The 23,010-nt window shown below is 43.8% G+C and overlaps 1 protein-coding gene and 1 long non-coding RNA gene across 2 annotated transcripts; one reads left to right on the top strand and one right to left on the bottom strand.

Moving 5' to 3' along the window:
* Positions 1–3,359: 3,359 nt before the first annotated feature.
* Positions 3,360–4,182, bottom strand: LOC139549158 (uncharacterized). The gene is made up of 2 exons (XR_011669841.1): positions 4,066–4,182; positions 3,360–3,908 (listed from the first exon to the last, which is right to left on the bottom strand). It is a non-coding gene; the product is annotated as an uncharacterized lncRNA (long non-coding RNA).
* A 3,389-nt stretch (positions 4,183–7,571) lies between these two features.
* rab4b (RAB4B, member RAS oncogene family) lies at positions 7,572–22,651 on the top strand. Its single transcript, XM_071359316.1, has 8 exons — positions 7,572–7,771; positions 17,251–17,331; positions 18,044–18,158; positions 18,281–18,343; positions 19,445–19,599; positions 19,808–19,903; positions 20,055–20,226; positions 20,327–22,651. The coding sequence occupies exons 1-7, from the start codon at positions 7,756–7,758 to the stop codon at positions 20,168–20,170; spliced, it is 642 nt and encodes a 213-aa protein (XP_071215417.1). The 5' UTR covers positions 7,572–7,755; the 3' UTR covers positions 20,171–20,226; positions 20,327–22,651.
* The last annotated feature ends 359 nt before the right edge of the window (positions 22,652–23,010 follow it).

Genomic DNA, 23,010 nt, shown 5'->3' with positions numbered 1-23,010 from the left:
GGCCATAGTGGCGAAATTATTACAGTATGGCAAATTAAACACTGGGGTGATAGATGTGCAGAAGATGAGTGTGCAAGTAACGATACTGGGGTGCAAAGTAGCAAAATAAATAACAATATGGTGATGAGGTAGTTGGATGGGCTATTTACAGATTGGCTATGTACAGGTGCAGTGATCTGTAAGCTGCTCTGACAGCTGGTGCTTAAAGCTAGTGAGGGAGACATGAGTCTCCAGCTTCAGTGATTTTTGCAGTTCGTTCCAGTCATTGGCAGCAGAGAACTGGAAGGAAAGGCGGCCGAAGGAGGAATTGGCTTTGGGGGTTACCAGTGATTTATACCTGCTGGAGCGCATGCTGCGGGTGGGTGATGCTATGGTGACCAGTGAGCTGAGATAAGGCGGGGCTTTACCTAGCAACGACTTATAGATGACCTGGAGCTAGTGGGTTTGGCGAAGGATATGAAGTGAGCGCCAGCCAATGAGAGCATACAGGTCGCAGTGGTGGGTAGTACATGGGGTTTTGGTGACAAAACGGATGGCACTGTGATAGACTGCATCCAATTTGCTGAGTAGAGTGTTGGAGGTTATTCTGTAAATGACATCGCCGAAGTCAAGGTTCGGTAGGATAGTCAGTTTTACGAGGGTATGTTTGGCAGCATGAGTGAAGGATGCTTTCTTGCGAAATAGGAAGCCGATTCTAGATTTAATTTTGGATTGGAGATGCTTAATGTGAGTCTGGAAGGAGAGTTTACAGTATAACCAGACACCTAGATATTTGTAGTTGTCAACATATTCTAAGTCAGAACCGTCCAGAGTAGTTATGCTGGACGGGTGGGTAGGTGTGGGCAGTGATCGGTTGAAGAGCATGCATTTAGTTTTGCTTGCATTTAAGAGCAGTTGGAGGCCATGGAAGGAGAGTTGTATGGCATTGAAGCTCGTCTGGAGGTTAGTTAACACAATGTCCAAAGAAGGGCCAGAGGTATACAGAATGGTGTCGTCTGCGTAGAGATGGATCAGAGAATCACAAGCAGCAAGAGCAACATCATTGATGTATACAGAGAAGAGAGTCGGCCCGAGGATTCAACCCCGTGGCACCCCCATAGAGACTGCCAGAGGTCCGGACAACAAGCCCCTCCGATTTGACACACTGAACCTAAGGGTTTAGGGTTAGGACCTAGGGTTAGTTTTCGGATTAGGAGCTGGGGTTAGGTTTAGGGTTAAGGTTGGGTTTTTGAGTTAAGGTTAGCATTAGGGTTAGGGTTAAGGTTAAGGTTAGGGTTAGGGTAAGGGTAAGGGTAAGGGTAAGGGTACGGGTAAGGGTACGGGTTAGGGTTAGGTTTAGGGTTAGGGAAATAAGGATTTTGAATGGGACTGAATTGTGTCCCCCCCCACAAGGTTAGCTGTACAAGACTGTGTGTGCGCGCGTGTGTGTGCTAGACAGTATGGCAAGGTGATGAATGAGAATGCAGCCATTCTTCATCAAAAGCTCAAAAGACACTGCTTTGTTCAACTTTTTCAAAAGAGAGGAAGAGTCAACTTGTTGCCAGGCCCTGCAAGTCCACACACCCAACCCCCCTCCTAACACACAACCAGACTTCCTGGTAAAAATAAAGGTAACAGAAAGACTAAAAGATAGTACATAAACACACTTAACCACAAACCTATGGAACACTATACAGACTGGTCATATAATGACAATACTAGAGAATAGCTTCTCAGCTAGATATAGATAGGTAGCCAAATGGTTAGTGTTGGACTAGTAACTGGAAGATTGCAAGATTGAATCCTTGCGCTGACAAGGTAAAAATCTGTCGTTCTGCCCCTGAACAAGGCAGTTAACCCACTGTTCCTAGGCTGTCATTTAAACTAAGAATTTGTTCTTAACTGACCTGCCTAGTTAAATAAAGGGAAACTAAAGAAAACAGTGAGCAGTTTATATTCTATGCCAAAAATATTATCATTAAACTTAAACAGTTGTATTAATTCAGGTTTAATGTCATATCATCATGTTATATTTAATGTAATTTCATGTTTTCTTGTCGTAGGCCTGTCAATGTTCGGTCTAATAATTCTCAGATCTAGCTCCATATACTTCAGGCACAAACCCTTATCTGTGCCTGCCATCGCGTGGCCAGCTATTGCAACTAAATGCAATGCAGAGCTGCCAACGCTCACGCATTGGCCGTGAGACACACGCATTTAACTCTCTTTTAACCCTCACACGGCACACCTCATATCTCAAGCATTAAAAAGTACTGCTTTTATTTTTATAAATCCATTGTGAACTTTTCAACTGTAGGCTACTTCAAATCGTCATGAAATCGGAGCATCTGCGACTGGAACCTGTATCATTGTCCTGTCCTGCCATAGCAGTGTAAACCGCGGCACATTGAAGCATATGATTGGTCTAGTTATGTAAGGGACCAAGAGGATTGGATGCGCGTTTTAATGAAACGCCCCTCAAGATTAGAGTGGCGCTGAATGGAGAGATGTAACGTTCTCCGCTGAGTTAATAAAACTGTAAAAAGAGTAGCACGGTAGCGCTGTTTTCTGTACAATTTTGTCAACAAAATTAGGTGGCTTTTTCTTCCGTCCAAATTGCAGAATGTAGACTTTTGACAGCATGTACTAAAGTAGATTCAAGCCACACTTGCGTTTGCCCCCCCAGGGCCGGACCTGGACGTTCTGCCGCCTTAGGCAAAACAAAAAGCAAGCTGCAAGACAAAAAACAAACACCAAACTATATAAAACTATAGCAGAGGGTCGGCAACAGGTTTGGCCATTTTTTTCTCAGCTACAATAGCAGCCCAATCCATATGCCTGTGCCACAAATTAAACATTTGTTTTAACACATCTGGTTAGTAGGCTACATAATCCGTTCAATGTCAATAACATAGCCTAATATTTCAAATCTGATTACATTGATGAAATCACCAATGTCTCTATTAAATTTGTTTTTATATTTCTGTGTGCGTTGATTGGGGAAAAACAGCTTGCAATCAAAAGAAAATGTTGGCCTGAAAATGTCTCAAAAGAAAGGTGGATAATGAAATAGGTAGGACAACCACGTTTTTGAATAGGAAGAAATAGGCTCCAATTCTATATGACAAAGGATCCAATTATATATGTAATTTTATGATTAGGCCAATAAAAATGTTTAGTGCGTGCGTCCACATATAGGAGGTCCCTCACCGGGCAAAAAGGAATTTTACTTTAACCCCTGCATCGGAGAGTTACAATGTTGCAATCACTATGCAACCTAGTGCCTATAGTAGGAAAACAAGTTTCTTACTAATAATGTGACACCTGTTATCACACATGGTACGACCCCATTATTGTTACAATAACAATAAAAATAACACTTTTATAGAACATATTTAACATGTATTTTAATATTCCTGTAGACCTGTAAAACAGAGTAAGATCATTTGAGCTTTGGAAACAAGTGCTTTCATAAATGCATGGCGGGGCTCGTTTCGCTAGATCAGTTTAAAATAAGCTTTCTGTCAATGTATTTTTTTAAAAAACATGTATTTAACCAGCCAAGTCAGTTAAGAACAAATTCTTATTTACAATGACAGCCTACCCCGGCAAAACCCAGACGACGCTGGGCCAATTGTGCGCCACCCTATGGGACTCCCAAACACGGCCGGATGTGATACAGCCTGAATTCGAACCAGGGACTGCAGTGACACCTCTGTGCACTGAGATGCAGTGCATTAGACCACTGCGCCAGTCGGGAGCCCAATGACCCAGCCTTAACGAATTTTGTTTATTTGCATATCGAATTTGATTGTCGAACATCAGTTTCAGCATTTCTTCATTTCGTGGCCCGCCTAGAGTGGCCTCTTTCGCTGCTGTGGTGCTGCATTGCAGTCAGCGATGTTGTCTCTCAGTAGCTGTCCATGATCCTGAAATCAAATAATCAGAGAGAGAGAGAGAGAGAGAGAGATTAGGATGTAGTCTATTTAAGTCTAAACATTATATAACAAACAGGCAATAGATAATTAAGTAATCTTACAAATTACTCAGTGATAGAATTATTGCGAGTTTATGATCAACGCTTACCTTTTCAAAGACAAGTTGACTCGCCTGGCCTTCCTGGAAGCAAAAGCATGCACTGCTTCTTGGAGTGTCACACCCTGATCTGTTTCACTTGTCCTTGTGATTGTCTCCACCCCCTCCAGGTGTCCCTTATTTCCCCCAGTGTATTTATCCATGTATTTCCTGTCTCGCTGTGCCAGTTCGTCTTGTATGTTTGTCAAGTCAACTATTGTGTTTTCCCCGTTCTCCTTTCGCTATTCTCTTTTTGATAGTCTTCCCGGTTTTGACCCCTGCCTGACTCTGGACTACTTTCAGAGGTGAGAAGTTTGAGTCTCCGGTATCCGGGATAAAGGCGGCCAGCAAACTGCTTGACTTACGTCAAAAGTCCCGTAGTGTGGCAGACTACGCGGTGGACTTTCGCACGTTGGCCACCGAGAGTGCCTGGAATCTGGAGTCTCTTTTTGATACTTTTCTGCACGGATAATCTGAGAAGGTAAAGGATGACATAGCTGCTCTTGAGTCTATGCAGTTGGGGAGAACTAGGCTATCAGTTTGGGAGCGCTCACGGAGGATGAATAATAACTGTTGTCTGTACTGTGGAGGGGCAGCACATTTTACCTGTCCTATTAGGAAACCCTTGTCCATAGTGGGTACCAGTACTATGGTGAGTCAGACCTGGAGTTCCCTAATTCCCATCACCCGCACACCCTTTTTTGTGCTTGTGCTGTGGGGAGACCAATCTAAGTCTCTGAGTGCTCATTGACTCTGGGGCTGATGAGAATCTTATGGATGCCACAATTGTTTCGGAGCTTGGTATTCCCTCTCAGCCTCTCTTTGTCCCCATGGATGCTAGGGCACTGGCACTGGATGGCCGCTCCATAGGGGAAGTCACCCATAGTACTGTGCTCGTTCAACTACAGGTTTCTGGTAACCACAGTGAGACCATACAGTTCCTCCTCATTGCATCTCCACTTGTTCCGGTTGTTTTGGGATTTTCCTGGCTCCAAAAACACAATCCTGTGATTGACTGGACCACAAGCTCCATCCTGGGTTGGAGCCCATTTTGCCATTCCCACTGCCTTCAAGCAGCACAGCCTTCTCCTAGTCGTCTTCCTCAGGAGGTTAGCAAGACTGTGGACGTCTCTGTTATCCCCACGGAATACCATGACCTCCTGGAAGTGTTTAGCAAGGCATGTGCTACTTCCCTTCCCCCGCACCATCCTTATGATTGTGCCATTGATCTTCTCCCAGGCACTACACCACCTTGGGGTCAGAAATGCGAGGGGGATGAGTGGAAGACAGCCTTCAACACAGCCAGTGGACATTATGAGTGCCAGGTCATGCCACCATGACCTTCCAGGCTTTGGTCAATGATGTGCTTTGGGACATGCTAAACCGGTTTGTGTTCGTCTACCTGGACGACATTCTGTTTTTTTCACCCGATCTGCCCAAGAACCTGTACTCCATGTCAGACAGGTCCTTCAGCGCCTCCTGGAGAACCAATTGTTCATGCAAGCAGAGAAGTGTGAGTTCCACCACTCTTCTATCACCTTTCTGGGATATGTCATTGCTGAGGGCAATGTTCAGATGGATCCTGGAAAGGTGAAAGCAGTGGTGGATTGACTCAACCGACGTCCAGGGTGCAGTTGCAACGGTTTCTTGGGTTTGCAAACTTCTACCGCCGTTTCATTCGGGATTACAGCATCCTGGTGCCCCCCTCTCGGCACTCACCTCCCCCAAGGTACCGTTCAAATGGTCTCCAGCTATCGACAAAGCCTTTGTGGACCTGAAGCATCGGTTCACAACAGCATCCATCCGGACCTCTCGCAGCCGTCAACTGGTCCGGGTGTAGTATCCCCTTAACACTCTTCCCAGTTCTGCCACGCGACTCTCCCCTTTCGAGTGCTCCATGGGGTATCAGCCTCCACTCTTCCCTGAACAAGAGCAGGAGGTCAGCGTACCCTCTGCCCAGATGTTTGTCCGCCGCTGTCGACGTACCTGGAGAAGAGCCAGGGTGGCTAATCTGAGTCCAGCTCCCAGATAGTAGGGTGCCTGCTGGCATTGTTCGGAGGTGTGGCTAGGCCACACCTATTGTCCACCCAGAGAGCTGTCATCATCGGTGGAAGTGGATGGCTCGGACTCCTCTGTTTAGCCCTCTTTGCTGCTAGAATCATTGAACGGGGGCTCATCCATCTCAGCAACTGAACGGCCTGTCTTAGGAGGCATGTTGTTCTCCACACTGGCTGATGAACATTGGGGGGGGACAATAAATATAACAACTATTTGGTTAGGGTGTAGGGGCAAATTTGTCATCAGGATATTTTATTATCAATTGACTTTATTTAGTCTGATCAGTTGAACAATTCTCATTCCTAACAAAGGGCTAAAATAAAGGGTAATTTGTGTGGTGAGTCAGCAAGAACACTACTGTTATTTACCACACTTACAGTATTTTATTATTCCACATCTTCCCAATTTTACCAATGTCTGATATACCTACTTGTGTCTTTGAAATGAAATATATGAGGCTATTTCTTTGTTGTTGCAGCCATTCATGGACAGTCCTAAGTCCTACAAATAACTTTAGATATTCATTGCTCCGGGCCATTTTAGTACTGTGCACATGCTAGGCAGAGATGGTAGGGGGACTCACAACTCATAAACACATCATATATTGTGTCTATGTAGAGTAAGATGATGGAAAGGATCTTCAACTAGTTGGCATATACCACCTGAATACTGATATTCATTTGATCATTTTTTTTAAGGTTGGGGGATTGAGAAATTAATTCTTATTTCAAGAACATTTTCAAACACACATTGGGAAACATAGATCAGGGGTGGACAACCCTCCTGGAGAGCAAGCAGGGTTTTCTTCCAGTCCTATTTTAACGAGAAAGTTCACCAAAATTGCAAAATGTTTGTGTCCTTACCTTGAAAGCAGTCTATGGACAAGGAAATGCAATCTATGATTTGGTTACCCACTAACATCAACCATTAATATGAGTATTTCCTGTGCAGAGCATTCCCACTGGCCTTCCCACTGTTTCTCCCATGTGCCTGTCTCCCCATCTAATTTCACTACTGTCTGAATAAAGTGTCAAACCACCTAAAAAATATGTTTAAAAAAACATTAGCATCTTTTACATTTTATCCCCAAAAATCTCAAAGTAACAAAGTCGTTGAATTTTGAGTTTTCATTTAATGTTCAAAGCATTCTGAATCACTAAGAATAATTGCTGTCCATAGACAAAATTCTTGACCAATTCGTTAAGAGACTGGATTCAATATACTTTCGTTACTCACCAAAATAAAGAAACGGTTGACCATGACAAGGAGTGAAATGATAACTCAAACAGACTGGTACCCCGGCTAAAGTTTTCTATGCTCTCTGATTATAGTCTCGGGTTTACGAGACTACTCTGATTATGCTATAGAGATCCTATTAAATTAAATATTCAAATTCCCAAATATATGGATTATGCCCTTAAAAATCACGTAATGACGTGTACATTTACACGTCATAACGTAGGTGCGTAGTTGTGTTGTTGGAGGAGGAAAGGGAAACGGTGTGGCGAAGTCAGAAATCTAAAGGGAGGTGTAATTGCTACTTTAGAAAACACGAAAAAACAACACAACATCCTTCACATACGGTACGAAGACACCAACTAAGAAAATCCGTCTAAGTCCATCGTTTTTAAAGCGGGGGCCGACATGTCTGAAACATACGGTACGTTTAGTTAGCCTGCTAGCTAGCTAGTTAGCCAAAGATGGTGGATAAATGAAGATAGTTCGCTCAGGCTGTTTATCGTTGAACAAAAATGATCCGTTCCGGTCTACTTAACGGGGTGGGTCTCCCATAGACACAAATGGAATAGCAGCTGGAGCTCGTCTACTTAGTTCGTTGACTTTCATTAAACCAGAAAAAAACAGCGAGTGGGCTGTCTCGCTTCCTCATCCGTCTCTGAGCTAGCTAGCTAACGTTACGTGTATAACTTCTGCTGTACCTGCTTGGGTCATGACGCTTGTTTGTAGACGCATTCAGCACCGTCATTTCCACTAGGTGTCTTGAAAGTCGTGTAGACAGAAGCGTGGTGTGCTTCCTAAAAGGGCCAAGAATTAGCTTTTGGACACAACATCTGGAGTCTTTGTATTGGTTGGGACTCGCAGAGGGAGTTGTGAAGTTGGTCAAGTAACTTATATTGAAATGTTGCCATCAAAAAATTGGCATAGCTAACTTGGGTGGCTAGTTTACGGTAATAAGCGTAGTAATCACTAGAAGCTTTATTTGCAGTCGTTTGGCTTAATTTAACCGACCCCATTCAGATTTAGCTAGCTAGCCATGTGTCCTTGGGATGTAAAAGTTGGAAGTGATGGGGTTAGCTAACATGTCAAGTTATGCGGTGTTGCCTTTTGCTAACGACCTGTCATGTATGTATCACAGGGCTAGTCAACCATATTTCTGGAGAGTTCAAATCCTGTAGGTTTTCACTCCAAACCTTAATCTAGTGTACCTGATTATAATAATTAGCTGGTTGATAAACTTAATCAGGTTAGTTACAACTGGGGTTGAAGTGAAAACTTACTGGAGGGTAGCTCTCCAGGAACAGGGTTGGAGAGCCTGATCTGATGCAGTTGCATTGACACCACAGCCCCAGGGGCCAGATAACAACATCCTCATCACTAGCTTGTAACATTTCTCTTCAGTTCAGATGAGATCTTATCTGGAATTACATGATCAGTCCGATTTTAATATAGTAGCTAGTTCGATTAAAACATTTACTTGCTTTGCAAGAAGAACGAACGATTTCCCTAATATTCCTGTTTTACATGGAAATCACTCTGATAAATGCAGAAAATCGGCAATCAAAATAAATGTTCTACCATGTTATTTTTGGGAAACATACTTGATTCTGAGTTCGGACATATACAGTTTGTGTGTGAAAACTACTTCTAAGACACCTACATTAAGTTGTTCCGAACACACTTCACTTGCGCTAAAGAGGGAGGCTTGCTCAGCTGGTGCTAGCAGATGCTCAGATCAAATACACTGTGTTTATATGTCCTAATAATTTGAACGATTGTTCAGAAAACCAGGTGTTTTAATCGGTGTATGCTTACTTCGATTTTGACCGTACACCGATTTAAGATAAGCAGAGTTAGGCGTTTACATTACTATTGCATAATCTGCCTACTGACAATCAGTTTAATATCTAATTATTTGTGTGCATGTAAACGCTCATTCTTAAAAGGTTTAAAAGCCTGACTGGTTTTCAGAACTGTAGAAATCCCAAAACAAACATCTTTTGTCGTGTGCGTGCATGTTTACATGAGCTGTGTATGTGCGGGGGGCATGTATGCTAGCTTGACTCTTAAGGTAGAATGGGGATTCTGTTAATTCTATTCCACATTAATCCAATCTCCTGAATGTAAAACTCTTCTCATGTAATTTTTTTAAAAACTACAATGTAACCTACATCTTTTAAAATCAAAACAAGCTAGGTGTTTGTTGGTCCATTACATATACACTTCCATGGGGGCCAATCCAAGACATTTACATTGGTTTGTTAGTAACAAATCTTTTTATTCTCACCAATGGAAAAATTGCAGTTTTATCTTCCTGACCACTCTCTAGGAATCTTTATCCTTAAATATTCATTTGAACTTTGTAAACATGCTTTGGACATGGTGTCCAGTGGTAGGTAAGTGTTGTTTTACTGTAGCCAGGCCTATTCATTTTCTTATGGTGTGGCTGTGGTGAATGGATTTGTTTTTGCTACAGCACACTATGCGTACTCTCCTCTTTCCTGTTGCAGCTTGCTCGACCCCCTGCTGACACATCTCGCTCCATCTGTCCCCCTCACTCGATAATTTTGTAGTCTTTCCTTGCTCTCTTCTGTTTCCGTCTCTCTGAAATGCTACACCAGCAGGTCAACATTTAGAAGTGGAGTGCTCTACACTGTTATATAGACGACAGCTGTAATAGTCTTCATTGATTTCCTGATTGGCTTTTTTTCCCCTAAGTACTAGAAGGGGATAAAGGAGGGCAGAACAACAGTGTCACATGGGAGCCACGTGACTACACAAAGCAGACTGTAACATAAGCTGCATTCACTAATTCACTTTGGCATGTAAAGTACAGTAGGAATGTACTTTACACAAAACATATCACACAGTCTCTCGGTTAGGTGAGAGGCTGACTTAGTGCGTGTATGTATGTACACACACACACACGGATGAAGCCCAGCACTGTAAGAGATTATATGGCTTGGCTCCAGAGGTAACACAGGGGTCTGATTCAGAGCAGGTGGACTGAAGGGCAGACTAGAACAGGTGTGTGTGAGGTCATGCTCTTATTCCTGCCAAAACCTACCCACTGTTTACTATCGCTTATACACAACAAAATACTTGTTATTATGGTGTAAATGCAATATGACTCAACTACTCCTAGACGGGCTTTTTCCATCCGTCACATTCACACACAGGTTGTCATTGATTAGTGTGTCCGCCGAGAGACAGAAAACAAGGTGTGATAAGGCCTCTAGTGGGTGCCTACCTTGCTATGAATGTGGCCTCAAGGTTATGTTGGTTGAGTAAACAACACACACACACACACTAGTATACATAGGCCATGGTTGATTTATGGGTTGGAGAAGAGCTGGCTGCAGGAGAACTGTGTTTTTTTAAATGTCACAGAAGAACAAAGGATCAATCTCATCCCCTGCTCTTTCCTTTCATCAGTAATTTACTCCAGTTGCCATATTGATTCTGTATTTGACTGGCCTGCTTTGGCACATGTAGCCAAGCTGATTAGCTTACTAGCAGCAGAGTGGTAAATAGCATCCAATCTGCAAATCAGTCAGAAAGTTGAGGAGAAAAGTTTGGCACTGACAGAGTTGGAAATGTAATTGAAATAACTCTGCTTGAAACTCAGTGAGGGGCCATGCCCCCTGTGTGTTTCTCCTGCAGCCTGACTCACTCCTGTGTGTGTGTGTGAGAGAGGCTTGTGGATGCTGCACTCTATACCACTGCTGCCCCTTTCCACACACAGCCAGCCTCTCCTGCTTCAATTCCCCATTGTTCCTTGTATGGCTTGGTGGAACCCTGGGCTGCGCATGCAAATGGCCATTGCCCTATCTGTGGTCACAGCACAAAGACCATCTTTGGACCGCTCTCTGTCCCACACATCAGGGCCTCAGCCAGATGGTCATGTGCGTAGGACGGGGTCAAGTACCAGACCCGGTCCAACACATCACCAGAACTTTGCAGCTGCCCAGTGTAACCCATCTATATTGTGCAGATGTACTCGGGCCAGTCGGGTATGCATGGAGTGTTTGTGAATAGACTGCCTCCATTCCTGTACACTTGCCGTCATGTAGCCAGCTCAGCGTTTCCCCGAGGATCTTTTTCAGAAGCGGTGGCGAAGTTAGCGGAGGGGTAGTGGGCGTGGCCAATTGCCGCAGGCCAAATGTGGCTCTTTTTAAAAAAAGCTAATTTCCTACAGATCTACACATTTTGTTATGGGGCTAAGAGAAAATGTGCAGTTATAGCTATTGTTCTGCAATTCTACATATTTTGCCATGGCTTATGTTGTGTTCTTATGCTATCACTTGGCCACAGGCAAAGATATATTTTAGGAATTTTAGATTCTCCCTGACTGTGTAGTTATTTCGGTGGTTGTTAGTTCTCAAAAGTAATTAAAAAAATATATACAGTACCAGTCAAAAGTTTGGAGACGCCTACTCATTCAAGGGTTTTTCTTTATTTTTACTGTTTTCTACATGGTAGAATATAGTGAAGACATCAAAACTATGAAATAACACATGGGATCATGTAGTAACCAAAAAAGTGTTAAACAAATCCAAATATTTTTTAGGTTCTTCAAAGTAACCACCCTTTATCTTGATGACAGCTTTGCACAGTCTTGGCATTCTCTCAACCAGCTTCACCTGGAATGCTTTTCTTGAAGGAGTTTAGACATATGCTGAGCACATGTAGGCTGCTTTTTCTTCACTCTGCGGTCCAACTCATCCCAAACCATCTCATTTGGGTTCAGGTTGGGTGATTGTGGAGGCCAGGTCATCTGATGCAGCACTCCATCACTCTCCTTCTTGGTCAAATAGCCCTTACACAGCCTGGAGGTGTGTTGGGTCATTGTCCTGTTGAAAAACAAATGATAGTCCCACTAAGTGCAAACCAGATGGGATGGCGTATCGCTGCAGAATACTGGGATACAGTAGCCATGCTGGTGAGCTGTGCCTTGAATAAAAAATTAAAAAATCGCTGACAGTGTCACCAGCAAAGCACCACTACACCATATATATATATATGAGTTTAAATGTATTTGGCTAAGGTGTATGTAAACTTCCGACTTCAACTGTACCATTAAGAAATAAAATCAGCCGTTTCCAGCTACAATAGTCATTGACAACATTAACAATGTCTTCACTGTATTTCTGATCAATTTGATTTAAAAAAGAATTGTAGCTTTTCTTTCAAAAACAAGGACATTTCTAATTGACCCCAAACACTACCGTTCAAAAGTTTGACATTAAAATAACATCAAATTGATCAGAAATACAGCTGCTACAACCTCAACACCGTCAAGCTCCGCTGTGACTTTTGACCGTGAACTTTAAACCCTCTCATTGTTCAACACAGCATTCCTATCCTCTTCCTTATTCAATCATCACATCCTGTCCTTTTAACTCATCTGATATATATATATATATATACAGTGGGGAGAACAAGTATTTGATACACTGACAATTTTGCAGGTTTTCCTACTTACAAAGCATGTAGAGGTCTGTAATTTTTATCATAGGTACACTTCAACTGTGAGAGAAGGAATCTAAAACAAAAATCCAGAAAATCACATTGTATGATTTTTAAGTAATTAATTTGCATTTTATTGCATGACATAAGTATTTGATACATCAGAAAAGCAGAACTGAATATTTGGTACAGAAACCTTTGTTTGCAATTACAGAGATCATACGTTTCCTGTAGTTCTTGACCAGGTTTGCACACACTGCAGCAGGGATTTTGGCCCACTCCTCCATACAGACCTTCTCCAGATCCTTCAGGTTTCGGGGCTGTCGCTGGGCAATACGGACTTTCGGCTCCCTCCAAAGATTTTCTATTGGGTTCAGGTCTGGAGACTGGCTAGGCCACTCCAGGACCTTGAGATGCTTCTTACGGAGCCACTCCTTAGTTGCCCTGGCTGTGTGTTTCGGGTCGTTGTCATGCTGGAAGACCGAGCCACGACCCATCTTCAATGCTCTTACTGAGGGAAGGAGGTTGTTGGTCAAGATCTCGCGATACATGGCCCCATCCATCCTCCCCTCAATACGGTGCAGTCGTCCTGTCCCCTTTGCAGAAAAGCATCCCCAAAGAATGATGTTTCCACCTCCATGCTTCACGGTTGGGATGGTGTTCTTGGGGTTGTACTCATCCTTCTATTCCTCCAAACACGGCGAGTGGAGTTTAGAGCAAAAAGCTCTATTTTTGTCTCATCAGACCACATGACCTTCTCCCATTCCTCCTCTGGATCATCCAGATGGTCATTGGCAAACTTCAGACGGGCCTGGACATGCGCTGGCTTGAGCAGGGGGACCTTGCGTGCGCTGCAGGATTTTAATCCATGACGGCGTAGTGTGTTACTAATGGTTTTCTTTGAGACTGTGGTCCCAGCTCTCTTCAGGTCATTGACCAGGTCCTGCCGTGTAGTTCTGGGCTGATCCCTCACATTCCTCATGATCATTGATGCCCCACGAGGTGAGATCTTGCATGGAGCCCCAGACCGAGGGTGATTGACCGTCATCTTGAACTTCTTCCATTTTCTAATAATTGTGCCAACAGTTGTTGCCTTCTCACCAAGCTGCTTGGCTATTGTCCTGTAGCCCATCCCAGCCTTGTACAGGTCTACAATTTATCCCTGATGTCCTTACACAGCTCTCTGGTCTTGGCCATTGTGGAGAGGTTGGAGTCTGTTTGATTGAGTGTGTGGACAGGTGTCTTTTATACAGGTAATGAGTTCAAACAGGTGCAGTTAATACAGGTAATGAGTGGAGAACAGGAGGGCTTCTTAAAGAAAAACTAACAGGTCTGTGAGAGCCGGAATTCTTACTGGTTGGTAGGTGATCAAATACTTATGTCATGCAATAAAATGCAAATTAATTACTTAAAAATCATACAATGTGATTTTCTGGATTTTTGTTTTAGATTCCGTCTCTCACAGTTGAAGTGTACCTATGATAAAAATGACAGACCTCTACATGCTTTGTAAGTAGGAAAACCTGCAAAATCGGCAGTGTATCAAATACTTGTTCTCCCCACTGTATATATACAGTATGTTCAGTTGAAGTCGGAAGTTTACATACACCTTAGCCAAATACATTTAAACTCAGTTTTTCACAAATCCTGACATTTATTCCTAGGGAAAATTGTCTTAGGTCAGTTAGGATCACCACTTTACTATTATTCTGACATTTCACATTCTTAAAATAGAGAGAATGATTTATTTCAGCTTTTATTTCTTTCATCACATTCCCAGTGGGTCAGAAGTTTACATACACTCAATTAATATTTGGTAGCATTGCCTTTAAATTGTTTAACCTGGGTCAAACTTTTCGGGTAGCCCATTCCTCCTGACAGAGCTGGTGTAACGGAGTCAGTTTTGTAGGCCTCCTTGCTCGCACACCCTTTTTCAGCTCTGCCCACAAATTTTCTATGGGATTGAGGTCAGGGCTTTGTGATGGCCACTCCAATACCTTGACATTGTTGTCCTTAAGCCATTTTGCCACAACTTTGGAAGTATGCTTGGGGTCATTGTCCATTTGGAAGTCCCATTTGTGTCCAAGCTTTAACTTCCTGAATGATGTCTTGAGATGTTGCTTCAATATATCCACATAATTTTCCTCCCTCATGATGCCATCTATTTTGAAGTGCACCAGTCCCTCCTGCAGCAAAACACTCCCACAACATGATGCTGCCACCCTGTGCTTCATGGTTGGGATGGTGTTCTTTGGCTTGCAAGCCTCCCCCTTTTTCCTCCAAACATAATGATGGTCATTATTGCTAAACAGTTCCATTTTTGTTTCATTAGACCAGAGGACATTTCTCCAAAAAGTACGATCTTTGTTCCCATGTGCAGTTGCAAACCGTAGTCTGTCTTTTTTATGGCGGTTTTGGAGCAGTGGCTTCTTCCTTGCTGAGCGGCCTTTCAGGTTATGTCGACATAGGACTCGTTTTACTGTGGATATGGATACTTTTGTACCTGTTTCCTCCAACATCTTTACACGGTCCTTTGCTGTTGTACTGGGATTGATTTTCACTTTTCGCACCAAAGTACGTTCATCTCTAGAAGACAGAAGGCTTCTCCTTCCTGACCGGTATGACGGCTGCGTGGTCCCATGGTGTTTATACTTGCGTACTATTGTTTGTACAGATGAACGTGGTACCTTCAGGCGTTTGGAAATTGCTCCCAAGGATGAACCAGACTTGTGGAGGTCTCCAATTTTTTTTTCTGGGGTCTTGGCAGATTTCTTTTGATTTTTCCATGATATCAAGCAAAGAGGCACTGAGTTTGAAGGTAGGCCTTGACATATATCCACAGGTACACCTCCAATTGACTCAGGCTAATTGACATCATTTGAGTCAATTGGAGGTGTACCTGTGGATATATTTCAAGGCCTACCTAAACTCAGTGCCCCTACCTAAACTCAGTGCCTCTTTGCTTGACATCATTTATCAGAAGCTTCTAAAGCCATGACACCATTTTCTGGAATTTTCTAAGCTGTTTAAAGGCACAGTCAACATAGTGTATGTAAACTTCTGACCCACTGGAATTGTGATACGGTGAAATAATCTGTCTGTAAACAATTGTTGGACAAATGACTTGTGTCATGCACAAAGTAGATGTCCTAACCGACTTGCCAAAACTATAGTTTGTTAACTAGAAATTTGTGGTTGTGGTTGAAAAACGAGTTTTAATGACTCCAACCTAAGTGTATGTAAACTTCTGACTTCAACTGTATGTCTACATAGGCGTACAGAGGCCCATTATCAGCAACCATCACTCCTGTGTTCCAATGGCACATTGTGTTAGCTAATCCAAGTTTGTCATTTTAAAAGGCTAATTGATCATTAGAAAACCCTTTTGCAATTATGTTAGCACAGCTGAAAACTGTTGTTCTGATTAAAGAAGCAATAAAACTGGCCTTCTTTAGACTAGTTGAGTATCTGGAGCATCAGCATTTGTCGGTTCGATTACAGTCTCAAAATGGCCAGAAAATAAGAACTTTCTTCTGAAACTCATCAGTCTATTCTTGTTCTGAGAAATGAAGGCTATTCCATGTGAGAAACTGCCAAGAAACGGAAAATCTCGTACAACGCTGTGTACTACTCCCTTCATAGAACAGCGCAAACTGTCTCTAACCAGAATAGAAAGAGGAGTGCAAGGCCCCGGTGCACAACTGATCAAGAGGACACGTACATTAGAGTGTCGAGTTTGAGAAATAGGATGCCTCACAAGTCCTCAACTGGCAGCTTTATTAAATAGTACCCACAAAACACCAGTCTCAACGTCAACAGTGAAGAGGTGACTTCAGGATGCTGGCCTTCTAGGCAGAGTTGCAAAGAAAAAGCCATATCTCAGACTGGCCAATAAAATATTAAGATGGGCAAAAGAACACAGAGACTGGACAGAGGAACTCTGCCTAGAAGGCCAGCATCTCAGAGTCGCCTCTTCACTGTTGACGTTGAGACTATCACTGATGCTATCTATTGCGTACAACCTGAGACAAGCCACACCAAACAGATAAGCTTGGTTTTTCATTGAGGTAAATCGGGGTTAGTTCCAAAGCCTGAGGAGACCGACAGGATGATACAACTCAATCTCTCTCAAAGCGAGGAGCGATGACCTATGGGACCACGCCTGTCAGTGGTTGACAACACAACCTCTCTCATTGTTCATTTTAGAAGTCTCTTACCCCATCCTCTTTTAGCTCGTCGCTTAGCAAATTAGCATCAATGTTTACATGCCATCACACTCACACACAAGGTAGTGATTTGCCAGCTAATTTGGGACCGTTGGCTACTCTGTTGACAGGGAGCAGATCACGGTCATAGGGAGACTTAAGGATTGGTCTCAACAGTTTGAGCCTCTGGTGTTGTATTGATTTCTGTCCCCGCTCTCTCTCATTTCAGACTTCCTGTTTAAGTTCCTGGTGATTGGCAGTGCTGGGACAGGGAAATCTTGCCTCCTGCACCAGTTCATTGAGACCAAGTGTAAGTCGTGCCAATGCTGGTCTCCCCTTGTCCTGCAAATAAACAACACCCACATGCATTGTTTATGCCCAATAATATAGAAACGTTACGTGCATCTCTGCACACTGACCCGCACATACGTACAGTCCATTTGGAAAGGATTCAAACCCCTTGACTTCACATTTTGTGATGTTACAGCCTTATTCTAAAATGGGTTAAATCATTTTCCCCCCTCAACAAAATGTGGAAAAAGTCTAGGAGTCTAAATACTTTCCGAATGCATGTCCGCACGCGCGCGCACGCACACACACACACACACACACAGATGTGTAAATGAGATAAAGACCTCTAACTCCCAGTGCTGTCAGTAGTGTGGGAGAAGGGCTTTGACTGTCTTAATCTCTGGACCTGAGAGAGGCAGTAGCTCACCAACCCTCTGATATGCTGATGAGGCTTCTGAAGAGGCTTCTGAAGCTAACTGTTCTAGGTCTTTAAACAAGCACAACGCACCAGCACAATGTAGATCAGCACTGTGACTCTGGGAATTAACCAGGAAATGTTTCTGTGAAGTCTTGGCAACTTAGGCCTCATAACTAGGCAGTCACACTATTAGGTGTTTGTCTTTCACAAACCAGCCATCTGGAAAAACCGACATATTTGAATAAATTATATAGGAGACAAACAGTACAGTGATGGTTGTGGCTTCTCTAATGGTCTGTCTCTGGCTGTGCAGTCAAGCAGGACTCCAACCACACCATCGGGGTTGAGTTTGGTTCCAGGGTGGTCAACGTCGGGGGTAAGACGGTTAAACTACAGATCTGGGACACAGCTGGACAGGAGCGCTTCAGGTAATGACCTCCCATTGGTTACCCAGAGGTGCCGTTACCTTTGACCCGTGCTCTCATTGGTTGACGGATTGTATTCTGGTTCTGTGATTGGTTAACGGTGCTGTCTGTCTGCCCTCCCCCAGGTCTGTGACTCGCAGCTACTACCGTGGAGCGGCAGGGGCGCTGCTTGTCTATGACATTACAAGGTAGGTGACCCAATGATGGACCCGTGAGAAAAGCGCGTTGGTTTCACTGGTCGCTCGTACACACGCAGAGGACGTGGGAGTCGGCAACAGAGCACAGAGAGACCGAATAGAGATGGAATAGAGAGTCAGAGAGAGTCAGAATAGAGAGTCAGAGATGGACGTGTGAAACACACGGAGTCAGAGATGGACGTGTGAATGGCAGCACCAAGCCAAGAGTTGCCATGCCTGTTGCATCATCAAGATGGAGTGAATGGTGTAATGTGAGGTGACAGAGCTTTAATAAAGTGTGTGATGCAGAGTGACAGGGCCGTAATAAAGCGGTGTCTCCAGGCAGGCGGCAGCAGCCCGGAAAGCAAAACTCCATTAGACAGAGTGTCAACTGAGCGAGAGAGAGAAGGACGGGAGTGTGGAATAGAGAGAGCAGGGAGGGGGAGAGAATATGTTGGAGAGGGAGGGAGATGGAAGCAAAGTGTGGGAGAGAAGAGGGAGCTGTGTTCAGGTCAAAGGAATAGGAAGAGAGGAGACCGAAAAGCGTGTGGTGTGGTGTGAGAGCTACACCGAGGCAGAGGGGTCGTCATCGTTTAGCTCTATGCTGACGTCATGGTTCAGCCGCCTCACTGCAGCTGTGGGACATTAGTCTGACCCCTTCTGCTCACTGTTCTCACGTTGCCATGGACACCAGCATGCAGTAACCATGGTGACGGGTGATTTCACCCACCCCCAAAAAAAGTTTCTAGGAGGTGGGAGCTGGTAATCAGACTCCATCTGTCCTTGAAGAGGGGAACGGCAGGGATGATTTTCTGTACTTCCTTTCTCATTCGGAGCAAAAAGAACATTAGCCCATAGAGGTATATATTGAAAAGTGTACGTTTGAAAACTGCTAATATTCTCAACGTCTATCATCTCTACCTCCAAGTGCTTCTTGTAATTTCACCTCTTATGTTGTAAGGAACACACAATTCAATACACTGATTTTTCAAAAGTACCATCCCATCCTACTGAACATTCCTGTCCTAATGAAGCGCTTCATGTGGTTAAACTCGGCTTTCCCCTCGTCTGTATCTGTCTGTCGTGTCTGTCTGGCGTGTCTCTGTCCTCTAGCCGGGAGACGTACAACGCCCTGACCAACTGGCTGACAGACGCACGGACGCTGGCCAGCCCCAACATCGTCATCATCCTGTGTGGGAATAAGAAGGACCTGGACGCGGACCGAGAGGTCACCTTCCTCGAGGCGTCCCGCTTCGCACAGGAGAACGGTAACTGTCCGTCTCTCACTCCTCACCCCTACTCAGGCCGTTTCCCTCCCTCTCATTTCACAACTGTCTCTCCCCCTTCCTGTCCTCACTCCATCGCTCCCCTTTTCGGCAACTCTCTATTGTAAGATAGTTTCCACCAGCTTTTAGGTCTGTATTAGTTTTCCTAGGGAGGGAGTATCGATTTTACTGACTGTGTTGACTGTTACAGAGCTGATGTTCCTGGAGACCAGCGCTCTGACAGGGGAGAACGTGGAGGAGGCCTTCCTCAAAACTGCCCGCACCATCCTCAACAAGATGGAGTCAGGTAAACAAACAGTACATGTGTTTACTTATGAGATATGTGTGTGTGCTAAAACGGTGTATCTGTTTGATTTTGTTCATACAATCATATGTTGAGTGTGTTTGCTCATGTTGTTTACACTGTGTGTGTGTCCTTCTTCGTATATGTGTGTCAGGTGAGTTGGACCCAGAGCGAATGGGTTCCGGTATACAGTATGGAGATTCTTCCCTGAGGCAGCTGAGACAGCCCAGAGGTACCACCGCACAGATCAAGCAGCAGTGTAACTGCTAGGGGCCGGACCCCCACCCTCACCCTTCAACCCCACACTCACAGGACGCCCCCTAAAGGTCAGTACACTGCCATGCTCTGCTTCGATTAAATGTGGCTTTAGAGAATAATTGATTAAAAAAAAATATATATATATATAAACATTTCTATCCCTCTCAGCTCTAGGTGTTTTGGGATGTGCAGGACCCCTCTCCCTTCTGCAACCCCTTACACACTTACAGCATACTTGGACCAGCCGCCGTGGAGATGACCTGCAACCCCTGACTTATTGGTAAGAGTCTATACTTCCTGCCAAGGGAGGTTACCCGGGCCCCTGGGTCCTAGGCCGGGAGACCCTGTGGTGTGAACTGTGCTGGGAACATAAGACAGTCAATATCTGGCATGACTGTCAGGGTCAGGGGTTGTGTGTAGGGGATGTCCCGTTTTTACCCTTTTGTTGTTTTTATCAGCACGCGCACGCACGCACGCACACGCACAGACAGAGACAGTACACACACCACCTGTAACTGAAAGTTCATGAAGGATGAATTGCAAAACACACATGGTCAACTTCCTCATTCATACGCAGCCTGTTAGACTGCACTATCAGGTTGTTTGACAAGTTCTTGTGTTTTACACATCACTCACTATTATTATTATATTTCTGTTTTTTATAAGCTGAATTTAACTTTTGTTTGCACTGAACAGTACTTCTTATCAAGCCTGCTATTCACATTCTGATAACCAGGCAAACCTAAGTCTCCCAAACCCAAACTTGACTACTCTGCAACCCGAAAAGAGCCGTTTACCACCAACACCCAAGCATGAGCAGGTTGTTGGGTCAGTTGTGAATGCTTCCTCAATTATTGTCCAACCTTTTCCCCTTGTTGTTCTCCTGGCTTCAGATGTCACTGATTCCACCGGTCTAAATGTTACCACATGTAACTTGACTTTGGGTATGAATGGCATTGATTCTAATCTAACAGACAACTTCTCCAAGGTTTGATTTCAATTAATGCAATTTATCAAGTGGAGTAGAGAAATGCTTGACGTTGTGGATGTATACAGTCCCCTCAACACCCCACCCACACAATTTCTTTGTTGTTGTCACTACTAGCACCTCCCAAAGGGAAATCGATTCACTCCATAAGGCACTCAAAGGCCTGTGGGTCGTGTCCATAGCACAAGGATGAGTACGGTTTCAGTTCAGTCTTCTCTTATGGTTTTCCAAAGGACCCCAATGACCACTTGTTGTTCCCCATTTATCAGCTGCATATCTAATGTCACTGCTTGCCTTTGCCATGTAAGGGTTACACTCTGTCTCAATCTCAGGCTCTATCGCGCCCTGGGGGTGGGGAGGTTATCTCTGAGAATGTAACCCCATCTCTGCCCTCTTCATTTCTCTGCTGCTCTGAGTTTGCATGTAAAGACCTGTCACAGGAAGCTAGACTGGTTTCAGTGTCACTAGTGGGAAATATTCAGGTTACAGAGCCAGGCTGCAGTCTGTAGCATTCAACTGCACTTCTTGTTTTTACATTTTGCCTCTTCCACCTATCATTTTCTGACTGTCATATAGCATCAGGTTATGAAAAACAAACATTTAGAATTTCAGGCCCTTATGCACCCGTACCTAATTCCTAAGCAATGCTACTGTTTGGACTCCACTAAGAGCAGTTTATCTGTTACACTGAAGCAGCCTTGAGAAGATGGCTATCAAAATGCCACTGTGACATCATCAACCCGAGAAAGACTGGTCCCATTTTGTGTAAACAAATTTTTTTTTTAAGTCTGCTTTGTTACTTTTTTTCCTCCTCTGCAAGTGCACTTTCACATGAGATTGTTTTGTTTATATACTGTATCTATAGAATTGTACAAATTGAAATATATACTGTAATAAAAGAGCAATTGGAGAGGTAATCATTCCTCACTAAAGAACAACTGAGATTTTGTCCTTTCTCTCCCGGTATCGACTGACTGACCCAAGCCTCCTGTTCTAGTCTCCCTCTCCAGGGTTGTGTCAAAATGATTCACTCTCAAATTTTTTGACTTGTTATTTGTAGCTTCCTGCTGCTGTGTAGGGGTGATGTAACATTTGACAATTACTGTGACTTCCTGAGCCCGTGTGAGAGTGCGGACCACAGACTGACGGCAATCAGTCAGTCATGTCTCACAACCGTAGTGATGCACTCCCTGCTGCTTGACCCTAAGACCATTGATCCTTGGCCTCAATGTCTTGTGTATTCTATTGAATGCATCGTAAGCACTTAGTAATAGGCTAATGGTCATGTGATTAACTTCTGTCTGTCATTTCGACTCGAAACGGAGCAGAATCTCAGTTGTTGCTTAGTAACCAATGTGATTAAATAATTTTAGGTACTACTGTACATCTGAATAATCTATGCTGTAAATACATTTTCAGTTTGTGTATTGGATTTGTTTTTGGCAGGGAAGGGTCGCTTGTTCATTTTAAGATGTATTCTAAATAAACACAGCTTTTTAACTCTGGTGAATTAGATTTATTACAGAGCATGTGTGTGTGCATTCATGTTGACAATCTGCCACAGACCTCACAGCGAGAGTAGGGTTAGTGTATCGGGAGACTTCATATGGTTAAAGCTTTGTCTAATTGTCTGAATTTCTGTTTGTGGGTCAATGGAGTAACAGGCAGAGTGCGTTAATGTCACTGAAGTGGATATATTGATTGATTTTATAGATCACTGGGAGGCTGCAAGAATGACCTCAGAGGGTGGATTCCAAAATGTGAAGGCTAGGGTGGATTAATACCACTAGATGGCACTAAATCACAAATTATACGTTTTCCAATTTCAGTACTTCATCTGATGTTCGTCACACATTCACAGTAA

The sequence above is a fragment of the Salvelinus alpinus genome, chromosome 22 (genome assembly GCF_045679555.1).
Source record: "Salvelinus alpinus chromosome 22, SLU_Salpinus.1, whole genome shotgun sequence".
NCBI lineage: Eukaryota > Metazoa > Chordata > Actinopteri > Salmoniformes > Salmonidae > Salvelinus > Salvelinus alpinus.
Note: the sequence above shows the minus strand (reverse complement) of the source record. Positions and strands in the feature narration are given on the sequence as shown.